This window comes from Colletotrichum tamarilloi (assembly GCF_030869305.1).
Source record: "Colletotrichum tamarilloi strain Tom-12 chromosome Unknown Scaffold_7.1, whole genome shotgun sequence".
In the NCBI taxonomy this organism is placed as follows: Eukaryota; Fungi; Ascomycota; class Sordariomycetes; order Glomerellales; family Glomerellaceae; genus Colletotrichum; species Colletotrichum tamarilloi.
The window spans coordinates 945,503-959,060 of NW_026849390.1; the positions used below are offsets into that span (position 1 = coordinate 945,503).

Consider the following 13,558-nt stretch of genomic DNA (forward strand, 5'->3'; position numbering starts at 1 on the left):
GTATGTGCGACCAACAAAGTCAAATCTCAACTATGCAGCCCTGCGCCTTTCAGCATAGGGTGTTAGGTGACACTCCGGCTTAATCGTGATAAACTGTTGTTCTTCGCCTGTGAATCGACAGATTACCGAGAACGTATTGAGAGACGATACTCAGTTGCCATAGCTTAAAGCTACAGCCGTCGCGGCGGAACTGCTATGCAGTTGTGTTTCCTTACCGTTTTGTTGTCGAGCCTCCGACTTGCTCGAATCCGGAACCACGGCCGGGGGACGATCTTGCTCGTCTATATCGGAGCTGGTGGTATAGATGCTATCCTCTTGTGTCCACAAAAGAGGAACGCTCATGTATTTCCATGGTAGAGCTCAAACACTCCGTCATGAGATCTTCCCAAATCTTATACCGCAGTTGCCCAGCTGGATAACCTCATGAAGAGCGGTTTGAGAGACCAGTTGCGCCATGCATCAATGAACGCCGTATAGGAAAGGCTGAAGAGTATTTCCTGACTGTACTGTTGATGGTCGTGTGCTCGCCAGCTGGTCGGTCCTGATGCGCGTGTCGTCGAGCCCTTCAAGACGAACTCAACACTGAGTTGATGTTCAAGAAGCAGGTTGATTTTTTTCCAACTACAGCGCGGGTTAAATCTATCGTGGGAAATTTGAACCCACGTTGTAATTGGTTACCTTGCTAGAGGGACCCAATTATTACTAGTGGCTTTTGGTGCACACCACCCCCCAAAACCCCCAAGAGTTAGGTTCGTTGTGTGACGGCGCGCGGCCAAGCAACAGGAACTTGCAGCAAAGACCCCTGCTCGCGTGCCAGCGGCCGGCACCTTTCCCCCTGGTGATCTGTTCTTTGCCTAATCTAAAAAATTACGGCAGCTCAGTCTAACAGTCCTGTGTACGCCAATCCTCTCTCGCGTATCTCTCATCCTTTCTTTTCGCGATTACAACGCCCTTTTCGGACCCTTCTGATTGCACAGCAACCTTCCTACGGAAAACGAAAGAAACCTTACCCTCAAACGATCCGATCGAATCGAAGCTCTCTTCTCTTCCTACCACCTAACTCCAACGAAGCTAGGAGCATATACCCAAGATGGCGTCAATGTGGATGTCCGACTCTCAAAGTACGTCTTTTTGCGCCGCCAAGCCGTCACAGGCAATACCACACCGGAACCATGTTGCGCAGCTTCTACACCACCGTCAAGGACCGTAGCTGACCTTTGTTCTTACAGAAATTGGAGTAATCTTCTGCTCCGGAGGTACGTTTGCGCCGCCACCAGTACCTCTCTGGCGCATCGAGTAGCACATATAGCAAGTAGGATTCACGGTGGCTAACTTCTCTGCGCTTCCGACAGGAGGTTTCTTCCTCATCGGTGGAGTGATGCTGTTCTTTGACCGAGCAATGTAAGTCGTTCCTTGCGGATTTGTTCTCCCCCTTTGACTTTCGCGACAGAGCTAACCCGATCCTTTCTCAGGCTGGCCATGGGAAACGTACGAAACTCCCCTCCTCCCTCCTCCCTGACCACAGAGTCAACGACCACCTACACGCAAAGTAGCTGACCCTTGAAACGCAATAGATTCTCTTCCTCATCGGCCTGACCATCATCATCGGACCCCAAAAGACGCTCCTCTTCTTCGCGCGGAAACAAAAGGCAAAGGGCACGGCCGCCTTCTTTGGCGGTCTTACCCTGATCCTGCTACGGTGGCCCCTAATCGGCTTCTGCGTCGAGCTCTACGGCATCATGGTCCTCTTTGGCGACTTCCTCGGCACGATTGCCGCTTTTGCGCGTAACATCCCCGTCATCGGGCCGTATATCGGCACCGCGGTCGACCGGTCTGGTGTCGGTCGCCGGAACGCTGAGTTGCCTGTGTAAATATTCCATTGGAAGGCGGTCGGGAGGGATGTATCAACGTATCAATGATTTTCGGGGAAGCCACTGGAATGAGGAGGATAGCGTATAGACGGGATTGTATACCATAACGGCGCAGGTTGGGCCCTGAACCTATGATTTGATAAAGGCTTGTAATTATACGCGGATTTGTTTTCGGTTCTTAGAGCAAGGGCGAAACCTTTGTCTAGAGACGACGAAACTCGCTCAAGGATAATGAATGAATGGAAAGACACACTTGAGAAACCATCTGGCACACATAGGACGGAAAGACATGTCATTGACATACATGGTTGGCGCATTTCGGGCTCGAACGTAGCCGCGGCTAAGCAAAGATTCCGCCATTGGTAAACTCTTGCTAATCTAGTGTTCGTCGATTCGTAGTGTCAACATCCTCGTGTGTACGCGGGAGCGAGATGCCCAGCCTGCCTCGCACACAGTAAACTCCAGGGGTTTGTTTCCTTTAGTTGCAAAAATCCCCCCGCGTGCCCCCTCGTCTACGCCATCACCTCCTCCACCCTGGCTGGTATTCTTAGTAGCTCACACTGACGAGGTAGTCTGCCAGCTTCTCCACCGCCAGAGTAGCGCTGCCGGCCTGCGCGTTCTCGCCGTGGTGGCCGAGAAGGATGGCCTGGGTAGACTTGGCGACGGCGATACCCTCCTTGCCCTATTCAAGTGATTTCAAGTCAGCCCTTCTGCGGACAATGCCACGTTTTTTTCGTGCTTTCAAAGTGTATGGGCGTCCAACCTTTCGTGCGTAAATGGCACCCTCCTCAGCACGGGCCATGACGTATCTCTCGCCGCCGATGAACAGACCATCGGCAAAGGCCTTGTCCTTGACGTCCGACTTTCCGGTAACGATGTCGGCAACAACCTTCATCTCCGTGGCGGAGAGCTATGTTGCGCAAGAGATATTGTTAGTAGTGGTACGGATAGAGAAATGTAGTTATTCGTTGGTAATTGAAGGCGGGATCACATACGGTGAAACCGGCGCTCGACGCCCACGTGCTGTCACCGGCGATGCTGATGATGGCGGCCTTGTCAATGTGGCCGGTGCCGACCAAGCTACAGATCCCACGTCAGTTCTCCATGGCCCATTGTATAGCTCAACAATCCCTCGCGATGCGCAAGCCGCGAAAACAAAAAGCTGGTGCAAAGCTACCTGGTGTCAACGTAAGCTGTAGAGAGAGATTGTCAGCTCATCCTGATGATTCTCGAGGTCTGGGGGGATTTTCCCCCTCGGGTTTGGCTTCTCCCTCCCCCTCCGTCTCTCTTGGGAGAGAGCTGCCAACGCCCGCATCGGCCCTTCGTGGGGGTGGGAGATTGCGAAGTGAGTGAGCTTACCTTGCCACGACATGATGAAGGAAGGAAGACGGGAAGAAATAAGAGACTAGTGCTCGCTGGTGCAAATTAACAAAAAAGAGACAAGAAGCTTCTCTCTGTCGAAAGGGGGTGTGCAAAGAGCTCAAGCTTTGACGCGGTGTGGGATATGGAGGGGAGGAATTTCGGTTTGTGACTGTTGATGTTTCTTGTTCCTCTTTCCTGCCTGACGTTTGCCCCTCTCTCCTCCGAGGAATACCTTAGCAAACCAATTTTTAGGTCCAGCGGGCCGGGCGGGGTATCACGCTACCTGCTGAGAGGTCATTGCTGGCGCCAAAGTAGCGGTGCGGGGTACTTTCTTCAGCATCGCGAGCATCGTAGGCGAATACCTCTGTTTCTCGTTGCTTCCACCCCCCGGCAACTGTGAGGTGCTTTATTCAGGAAAGTCCAGCAATGTCATGCAGCTACCACAGTAAGATACCTAAGGTAGGGACTGCCAAAGAATTGCTGCACCTTATCCGAACATTTCTCATCGTTTCTTCTGATTCCCTTTCCTAGTCGACAGCGACGGCCTAGCCTTGTCTTGACGAATTCAATCCCCTATCTTCCTACCTACCTGTACTTCGTACCCGAGGTAGCTGATCCACTCGAGAGAGCTCAACGAGTCCACACGATCCGCCGGGTATTCCCATCACCGCCTGTGTAGCCATTACCTTGTAATAGATACCATACCTTACCTTACCGCCTTACGTATCTTTCCACCTGGGTGCCACTTCCGGAATGTGCCCCGCCAAACACTTGTTCAGTCACGTGATGGCGGGGTGACTGTGCGAGTATGATGGAAGGAGGCACAGTACAGACACGGCATTGTTGGGCCCCACCCATTTGAGGGCCGTCACCGCCTCAGCTCGCCACACTCAATGCGCCACGGCAGCGACCCCCGTTTCCCATCTTCGCCAAGCCCAACACATCTCCGCCGACGGCCCGGCAAAGCTCTATGCCGCCTTCCATCTCCATCGTCGTCTTCGTCGACGTCGCTATCAATGGCTTTTCGTTTCCAGAAGGATCGAAGGAACGAAACAGACGCTCGGCACATGAGAAGTGAGGACGGACGTGCAGAATGGCAACATCAAGCGAAAAGAGTTGCTTTCTAAATATGTTTGGATCGTCTATGCAAGAAGGAGCGCATATTCTATGTTAGCTACCGCAGCTACTACAGCCCAACTTACGCTCGAAGTCTTCTATCTTTACTCTATCCGCCTGTATGCGGTCAACGGCGACATCGAGGACGCCTGATTGACGGAAGTCCGTCCGCAACGCAGCTCGGAGCCAAAAGACGGGACGTTCCCGTCTTCAGCTCGGTCCTGCACAGTCGTAGTCGTCTATTAACCCGATCGGCTCTTTGAACTTCTTGTCCCCATCACGCCGGGGTCCAGGCTGTACAGCATCTCTTTCAGGCTTTGGCCTCTCTTCTTCAGATGGAATTTCGCTCACCAGCGTACACGTCCGATCATCTGGATAAACTATCAGAGTTGTTTCCACCCGATGCCTCTCACGGGATGCTACACTGTCAACGGATCGTCACCCGGGGCACCGCCTACGTTACGCTTGATCCGCCGCCGTCTCACCCTAATTGATCGCCCTGGTCGTCTTGTCATCTCAACAACAATTCCAGGCTTCCGAATCCTGATTTTGCACGGGTTCACAGATCCATCTACGGGCTGTGGAAGACAGTCTAAACGAGGGCTAGACTTCATCGAAGAGACACAGACACCGGCGCCCAACTTTATCCTATTCGTAGAATAATCAGCCGGGGGACTAACTGCTTAGCCTGAGATCGGCTGCCGCAAACTTACGTGCTGCGGAGGACTCGGCTTACACGGCGACTTGGTAAACTCAACCCGTGGGAAGAACCAGCTGCATCTGCATGACATTATTCGTGGACATCACACAAGCAAGAGAGAACACGAAAATGGGTTCCAGCCATCCCTTCAGACGAACTTTGAGTATACTGCATGCTGCTCATCAAACCAGTTTTACTTTTTGACAGCAATGCGATCACCTCCTGGCAACAAGGTTATCGTTCAGAAGACAAGGGCGCATCTGACGACGGTTTCTTCAGGGGCGTCTTCGTGGCATCTCTCAACTGACGATGTCTCTTGGAAGCGATCAAAACGACAGGGTGTCTTCCTGATGGTCAGTAAACTTATTACTTGCGCTCTGGCCACCTAACGGATACACTGGCTGGCGGATTTGCAATCTTGAGACGATCATTCGGCTTTCCACCCTGGACGAGACAGTTCAAACCCCGTCGCTGGATAGCCTTCCGCATCCTCCCATCATCTCTAAGCTCCTGGTTTGCCCTGATACCTAGTCAGCCTTGTCACACAGGGCTCCTCGATAGCCTACGATTCTTGGGAGCCATTTCAGGACCTGGAAGGATGATCTGACTGTGGGCCTATCGTGGACTGAGAGGAACAAGAGGTGCTTGTCAGCGTCTGGCCCAAGCGCACAGCACGTCGCAGGCGCACACAGGCAACGCCCAAAAAAACAAAAAATCGAGAACAACAAACTTTCCAACGCTCGGCGGCGCCCACCTCAGCAACAGCGCTCCGTGTCCCAGGAAGTCTGTTTCAATACGACACCTTCTAAGAGGGAGGGTGTTTGATTTCTTCCGGCTGACAGGACAACCTGTAAGCTCCAACAGCAGACGCATACGAGGCACTAGGGCGTGTCGTCGACCAGATCCCCCCGAACGATGACACCTCGAGCGGCAGACTTATTCAGCGTCGGCCCTAAGTAAGCTGCCAATTTCGTGTTACTTGGCGCGTCCTCTGTCAACCAACTTCCCAGATATGTGTGCGGCTTGCATTGTCTTCGCAATGTCGTTGCATGGTTGTATCAGGGAACACAATTGGTGTTTATGTCCGTGAGCGTACAAAGCTGCGAGACGAACGTATCCGTACGGAAACCTGTGCGACAATAGGCCCAAGAAGCGGTGGGAAAATGGACCAGGAAATAACCAAGATTTGATCAAATTACACCGGACAGCGCTGGCGTCACGCTGGATAAGCAGGCCTAGTGTGAGAAGGTTATTTCCTTGATTGTGGACCATGGTTGGTGGGAAGCCGGATGAGCAACGATGTCTCTGATCCTTTCATTTAAAACGAGAGACCCGTTTGATGTCAGAGTGGGGGATCGGCATATGCGTGGGCAGGGCGTTGTTAGCCCAGCGGTGCGGAGAGGATCCGCGACTGCAACGTCGTGTAACTCTCATTCGCTGACCGCATCGGCTGGGAGATTGAACTTCAAATGAAGCAATTTTCAGCCTGGTGACCGTTGGGCAAATCTTGGGGCGGCACTGGGCATCAGAGGGGACGTCCTCGTGTTACTCATCTAGAGTCTGGGCCAGTCCCATCTTTCAGAGGCGATTCGGATCCCGGCGGACCCAGTTTCTTGCAATTGGGATCAATCCAGTTCTTGGATAACCTCAACGACCACTTGCGACCTACTGTAGCGCAGTGACGGCTTCTCGGATTATTAGCGAATTGATCATTACATCGACGGACGAGGCTTGGGCCTCGGGGGGCCGACGACAACGAAGGCGAGAGGACGTGCGGTATGACAGGGACGACCCTGAGGCTTGTTGCCCCCAGGCTGGGGTAACCCAACCTTTCCAGGATGTCCCGCAGACCAAGCACGGATGCGACCCTCCCTCTTCTCTCATCCTTCTCGAATCCCTCCCCTCTTTAGCACTCTCTAGCGGCAAGGTACGGCACGATACGACGGGGGGTACAACAAGGCATGTGGGCGTAGTCAATTTGAAGTCAAATTGCTTCTTATGAGCTTTTCGTCGAGAAGCTCCAGAACGATAATACCGGAAGCTGCCGCGGCTTGACGATGGAGTCATCCGAGGCTTCTCACTCAGCTCTCGACTCTCAGCCCCCTCAGCCAGCCTTGACCGCCACGCCGCACGGCAGTGTCAACACAGAAATCAGACTATCCAGAGTCTCCAGACCTCTCGGTCACCCTGCAGATGACGACTCCGTCAATCATGCTTCGCCGCTGTGCTTCCCTACAGTTCTCGCTAGTCTGACACACGAAACCGCAAGACCTCCACTCGACCGCAGAAGATACGCGACTTATCGTTCACAAACGACCGGGACCCTCGATCCACAGACCGGCCCAAGGACAGGATGTTGAAGTTCGTCATCCTTGTGTTGATCAGCCCCCCCTAAAATATCCGTCCTATCAATCTCAAACAGGCGACAAAGTTGCGAGTCGCGTGCTGGGGACCAAGAACGAGGGCTTCTGGGCTCTGGGTCGACCCTGCAGAGGCGAAATCAGAGGGGATGATATCAAAGTAGAGTTAAGTCAGAGTGTCCCCCCCGTCTGCAGTCTGGGTCCTCTCCTGTTCTCTGCATATGGGCTTCGGGGGGTTCTCTGTCATCGGGTCTTTGGTCTTTCTTTCCGGCAACTGCCTTTCTACTAGCAGCCATATTTCTCATTTTCTCTTCTTTTGCCTCCACATTTGGCGCAACTTGGAAGACGGCCTTCTAGTCCTCCGATTCTACTAGTTCCTGCAACCGCTTCCCATCATCTCCTTTTTCGAAACCGATCACCCCGCTCCACGTTCTGGGCATCCCGCCTGGTTCTTGCTCTTATAGCCCTGTCAACAAGGATCCGCCAAGCGCTAGCATTGCAAAGTCCTGTTCCGGGCCATTAGAGGAGCATGTTCAAATTGGTTAACCGTTCCAGATCTATGAAGAGCATGAGGACTGGTGGAGGGGCCCCCGGTGGTGTGCAGACGCACGGCCCAGAGTCCCCCGTCCTGGGGTCGCCGGGTCTTGTGTCAAGTTTCCAACAGACCAAGGAAGACTCGAGCGCTTCTCAAAACGAGAGCGTGCCCTTCTTCGCAAAGGACGCTGCCGCCGACGCTGCCGCCGCTGCTGCCGTTGCCGTTGAAACTCGCAACACATACCGCCATCGCCCGCTGCCTACACCACCTCCATCCAAGGCGTCTTCGACCATGGCTGAGCGGCCCAGCACTAGCGGAGGTCTTTCACCTCATAACTACAGCACCACCAGCTTCAGATCCTTTGCTGATAGACGTATGTCCAAGGATGACCTGTACATCAGGCCTCAGTCTTCAGCACGTGGTGGTTACAAGTCATATCACATCCCGATACGGGACAATCCAGCATCTCCGGTAGAGAGTTCTGGCGACTTCTCACACGACTTCTCACCGGCGCGCACCTTTACAGTCAGGACTCAGACGCCAGATTCGATGGATAGCAACATGGGAACGATAGCAATAGGCATGGCCATAGGGAGCCCGACACATCCACCTCCGGACTTCACAGCGTCGCGCGAATTTCTTACATCGCCGATGCCCGCCCCGAGAGACGAGTGGCAACCGCAGGCATCCAGCCTCAGCACGACCATGATGAGGGCCTCACCAACACCAGAGCCGCCGCAGGAGATACCGGAACCCGTGCCGGCACCGAAGCAGAAATCAGGAAGATGGAAATTGTTTGGCCGTTCTAAAAGCAAGAGACTTGCCTCGTCCCCAGTCGCCATCTCACAGCCTATGAATCTTCAGCATCCGGCACCGACGAGAACGGATTTCGATATTTCACCGACGACGAACCAGGCCACTGACTTGGGAAGACGGAATACTGAGAAGAGAACAGCGGATAGCAAACCGGCCATGAAGCGCTCACAAACGGCTGGCCCTGTGGCCCCGCCGAGCCCGAAAGATTCAAAGCCCCCTAAACTACTAAGCAGAATGGCGTCCACACGGTCGACCAAGAGCGTCAAAAAGTCGGACATTTCTGCGCCGGTTCACGTGTCGATGGGAGTACCGGCTTTGCCGCCTAAGCCATCGGGCGGGTTCCTGGACGTGGAGATTCCCAGCATCACGATGGAGAGGTACAGTGTAATGTTCGGCAACGTCCTGGGACAACAACCACATGGATCACAAGATTCGACTTTGGGATCGCAAGGTTTACAGCCTTCATCCTCGCTTCTGGCAAGGCGGCAAGCTACTCTGGACAGACTGAAAACGATAAACGATCAGGTCACTAGAGAAGAGGAGGAGAGGGAACGTATGAGGGGTCGGAGGGCAACATCACCGCAGCCGCTCAAGTCGCCGGCGTTTTCGCTCTCACTATTCCCGGCCACGCCCTCGGAATCGGCCAACAACCCGCCTCAATCACCCCGATTCCGCTCAAATACCTCACCCGCTTTCTTGTCATCCCCGCAGAGAGCAAGCTTCGAGCCAGCCGCAGAGGAAAGTAGCCCTGAGTCTATCAAGCAAAAGACTCTATCGCCCGAGACGATCGCCCGGTCCCAGCCCTCCGATGTACACGACTTCGTCTTCGGGCCCGAGCAGTCCGGCCTCATGCTCGACTCGCCAACAGACGACAACGAATCCGAGGAGATCCACCTGACAGAGCAACTGAAGCCAACCATATACGAACCCGCATGGCAGATGATCTCAACACCAGGCGAGTCCACCGCTCCGTCGAGCGCTGCGCCCAGCGCCAAAGATCGTTCCCCAGCATCGGTATCCTCCGTCCATACGCACGTCACAAAGCCGTCCCTCGACGAGTCTGAGCCGGACGACGCGCTCCGCGCTGCGGTAGAAATTTCGATTGCCCGGCAGATCAGCATTTCCCGGCAGCAGCGCCGAATGCTGCGTCCCTTGAAGACGAATGCTGTTCGTACCGGCGGCAGCCCCAACGTTAGAAGCCCGGTAACGACCATCACAGTGGGCAAGAATGAGCGCCTATCCACGACGAAGAGTTCTACGCCAACACTCATCAGCCACGGCGAGACGTTCGAGCAGCAAATCGCGCAGAACCGCAAGAGCTCGCGGATTATCGTCGAGGATGACTTGGCGTAAACTCACACGAAACTCTCTAGAGCCTAGGCTCTTATCCCTATCATCATGTCGGACATTCTTCTAATTCCCTTCGTCCACATACACTGATGGTGCTCGGACTCGCCATCAGACTTTTACAATCCTCTTTTGTTACTTAACCACCTTCTCATCCACCGATTTGTTCCTTTACTCCACCTTTTTCTGTCATCACTCTCACCTTATTATTCTGGAGGACCATTTCGAACTATGCTTGTAGCGGGATTTCATACGCTTGGTGAAAGGAGGGGCTTCTTCACTCTGGTTTCAGGTTTTGACGAGTTCATATTCTTGTATGGGGGTTGGATATGTGTGTGTGGTGGCCTTATCAGAAAAGCAAAGTTCGAACGGTCTTTTTTGTCACTTGCAAGCGAGTTTCCCGAGAAGTAAAACACAGAGAAGGATTCCCGATGGAGTATCTGATCTTCCTGTCATACGACCTCGAAGGTTCGTTTCTTTTGCGCGCAATCGATACCACTGTTGGGGGGAGAAATTCTTTTTTTTTATCTGGTGTAGGAAGGGAGAAGGACGGCGGGCAAGGGCCAGGGCATTTTCAAACCTGTTACCCTTTGGTTCACCTTTATGAAGAAAGCTTTCTTGGAAAATCTTCCTTTTTTCTCGGATAATCCCTAAAGCTTAAAAATAAACATGCCGTTTCTAGGTTCAAGCCTTTTTTGAAGCCGCTGTCGAAATATTTGTGTCACCACGTTTGGGCAACTTGGGCTGTCGTCTACACCTTGGTTGTGTTCGTAGTTGGGAGCTCACATGTAGGTTTCGAGACACTCGAGTCTCAAGGTCAGCGGCGAGTTTCGGTCTCAGTCAGCCCATGGCTGTGCAGTAGATATAGCCGCGTGGACTCTGCGTGGCTTTTAAGACTTTTGGAAGCACCTGGGTTAGAGCTGTAGCCCTCTTGCTTAGGAAGATAATACTGCACCTACTGGCTAGAAAGACCTCGGTGTATGTGGTTCAAGCCAGTTGTGGGGGGGGGGGACAGAAGGACACAATGGTATATGTAGGTACATGTCAAAAAACAAGATTAAAGCAAGAATCGCATTGCGTTTCTATGGAGAACCCAAAGATTCATCGCATACGCAAGTTGCTATCTACCTACAACATGCCTTGCTGGCCGAAATCGAAGTTTCCGCACCCCAAAAAGACAGTCATATGTCATATGGTGAACGGTAGATATTAGAGACAAGTGACTGGGCGCCTAGCTTTCCTTTGTCTCACATCCTGAAGAAATCGAGCCAAAAAATGTCTCGGCTACTTGCCGCCCTTTGTCCATTCTTCTTCTCCTTGTTCTTCTGCATGCAGTATCCGCACAACGGCATTTTCTGCAACAGAAAGGAAAGATTTGTATTAATCCTAAAAGCTCTAGCCATCGATTTGTCTCGCTACTAGAAGCAAGTTTGGTGACCCGGTCCGCGGAGGGTGAGGGATATGAACACCGGGCCTTGCTAACCTGCCTTCCCATCACCCTGCTGTGGTAGGTAGCGCAAGCGCCTCTTCTCCTCCGACGTTGTTGCAAAACAGAAAAACAAAAATGACGGTCGTTCTTGCGAAACCAAGGGAACGTTGAACACGGAGCGAGTGTTTATGCTGAGACAGAGTTCCAAGAGGGATCCAACGCCAGACGGTTTAACGACAATCAACTCAGGTGAGAGAAGGCACAAGGCGGGCGATAACAAAAAGGGGGTACGACTTATTTGTTTTTACATGACGATGCAGCACGAGTTTTGCTTCTTGGCCTGCTGATAAAACATCTTACTCTGGGAGCTCAGGCCGTCACTCTTGGCCACCAGGTCGTCGATCTTTTCTCCGCGCTCCAGGACGCTCTGGATGGTCTTGTGCAGCACGATCTTGGTCTCGTCGAGCTCCTTTTGGATCTTGAGGATCGAGTCGGCCTGCTGCGGGTCTTGGTACCGCGTCAGGTACTCCTTGAGCTCGGGGAGGACGAGCTTGGGTTCGCCCGTCGCCCATGTGGAGCGCGGGTGCTTGGTGAGGAACTCATCGACGCTGTCGTGACCGTTGTTAGCATGGCCTTGGGACCTGATGAGGGGCACGGGGAGAAGGCTTGGCGGCCCTGGGGGTGATGGTGGACGTACATCTTGGAGAGAAGCTGGTGAGCGACGAGACTCGGGTATTGGTGGTCGGAAATGATACTGCGCAGTAGAGTGTCAGCACCGCTCTTTGGTGTGCGTACGGCGCCTTTGTGAGAAGGCATCTCTGAAGAGTTGCCCACTTACACGCCACAGATACCCTCGCTTCTTCCCACGCAGTGGAATGTGTTATCGCCCTCCTCGATATCTTGCCTCTGGCCAGGGCGCGTCGACTCGGCTACCTTCTTAGAGAATAGGCTCATGAACTCGGCGTAGCTGTCTGTGTTTCAAGGATCGTCAGCCCAAGTTCAGGCATGAGAGGGCACGATAGGCTCGAGGCCCAAGTCGTCCGGCTCGTAGCTGGGGCGACCAGTCTCCCCTCGTGCGCAAATCGTGGATGGCTTACTTCTAGTGAACCGGGAGTATGCGGACAGCTCCATCTCGCTGCAGAGCTCGACGGCGGGCTTGCTGTCATTGCGAAGGATCTATTGCGACGCAGGCGTTAGTTGCGATGGTGATTGAATTGCGAGGTCGCTCGCAGGTGCTTTTAGGATCGCGCGAAGTGCCAGGTAGCAGCGATGGAAGAGAGACGTACTCCGATGTAGTGCAACTTCATTTTCTGGAGTTGTGGTGTTAGTCGTCGATCACAGATGTCGCCGTTGAAGGCGGTCTAGGCGATGGAAGAGGAGATCAGGCCTCGACTTACGGCGGAGTTTGAGGGGCGAGAGGGGTAGCGAAAAGATGTAGTCGCGGAGTCTAGTTGTCGTCGGTTCGTAGGCAATTCGTAGATAAATCGAGGACGTCGAGTTCGGGAGCAGTAAACGGGCTTATTCGTGGGAGGGTGAGAAAGTCAGGTATTCGTAGGGGGAATTGGGAATGGAGATAATGGAGAAAGGAGGCGATCCGAGTTGTAGGACGATGGAGAAAGCGTCTCCGCGTCGGTTCAAGGTTTACAGAGGGCACCGCGGGCACCTTGGGGAACGATTGGCTTAGAGGGGCGATACATCACATGCACCACCCACTATTGGGAAACTTGGCTCAGCGGACTGCCCCTCTAGGCTGCAGAGTAGTTAAGGCATTGATGTACCTGCGTACCTTGCTTAGCATCCAGCACACCAAGTCCGCTAAGCATTGCGGTAACAGCCTGCCTGCCTGCCGCCTGCGGAGGCTCGGGCGCTCCCCTCTTCCGTCCTTAGTGTGGCGGTCAGCCCGTACCAAAGTACCCTTTTAGGTACCTTACAAAGAGCAAGGTGTGTGACGTGACCTGACGAGAGCAAAAGTCTAGAACCCCTACCAACCACGGACGTCATTGGGTGCGGGAGCAAATCGAT

General features: G+C 53.4%; 4 protein-coding genes across 4 annotated transcripts; 2 read left to right on the forward strand and 2 right to left on the reverse strand.

Annotated features, from left to right (window-relative positions):
• Positions 1-1,099: 1,099 nt before the first annotated feature.
• Positions 1,100-1,871, forward strand: CTAM01_03242 (Got1-like family protein; the record flags this gene model as incomplete). The annotated part of the gene is made up of 5 exons (XM_060519278.1): positions 1,100-1,121; positions 1,230-1,256; positions 1,353-1,401; positions 1,473-1,488; positions 1,575-1,871. 5 exons carry the CDS (start codon positions 1,100-1,102, stop codon positions 1,869-1,871), a joined length of 411 nt encoding a protein of 136 aa, XP_060386277.1.
• A 547-nt stretch (positions 1,872-2,418) lies between these two features.
• Positions 2,419-3,243, reverse strand: CTAM01_03243 (profilin; the record flags this gene model as incomplete). The annotated part of the gene is made up of 5 exons (XM_060519279.1): positions 2,419-2,553; positions 2,635-2,781; positions 2,867-2,951; positions 3,049-3,064; positions 3,231-3,243. The coding sequence occupies 5 exons, from the start codon at positions 3,241-3,243 to the stop codon at positions 2,419-2,421; spliced, it is 396 nt and encodes a 131-aa protein (XP_060386278.1).
• Positions 3,244-7,968: 4,725 nt separating this feature from the next.
• Positions 7,969-10,113, forward strand: CTAM01_03244 (uncharacterized protein; the record flags this gene model as incomplete). The annotated part of the gene is made up of 1 exon (XM_060519280.1): positions 7,969-10,113. The coding sequence occupies one exon, from the start codon at positions 7,969-7,971 to the stop codon at positions 10,111-10,113; it is 2,145 nt and encodes a 714-aa protein (XP_060386279.1).
• A 1,727-nt stretch (positions 10,114-11,840) lies between these two features.
• Positions 11,841-12,843, reverse strand: CTAM01_03245 (synaptobrevin; the record flags this gene model as incomplete). Its single annotated transcript, XM_060519281.1, has 5 exons — positions 11,841-12,144; positions 12,234-12,290; positions 12,375-12,507; positions 12,634-12,712; positions 12,823-12,843. The coding sequence occupies 5 exons, from the start codon at positions 12,841-12,843 to the stop codon at positions 11,841-11,843; spliced, it is 594 nt and encodes a 197-aa protein (XP_060386280.1).
• Positions 12,844-13,558: the final 715 nt, after the last annotated feature.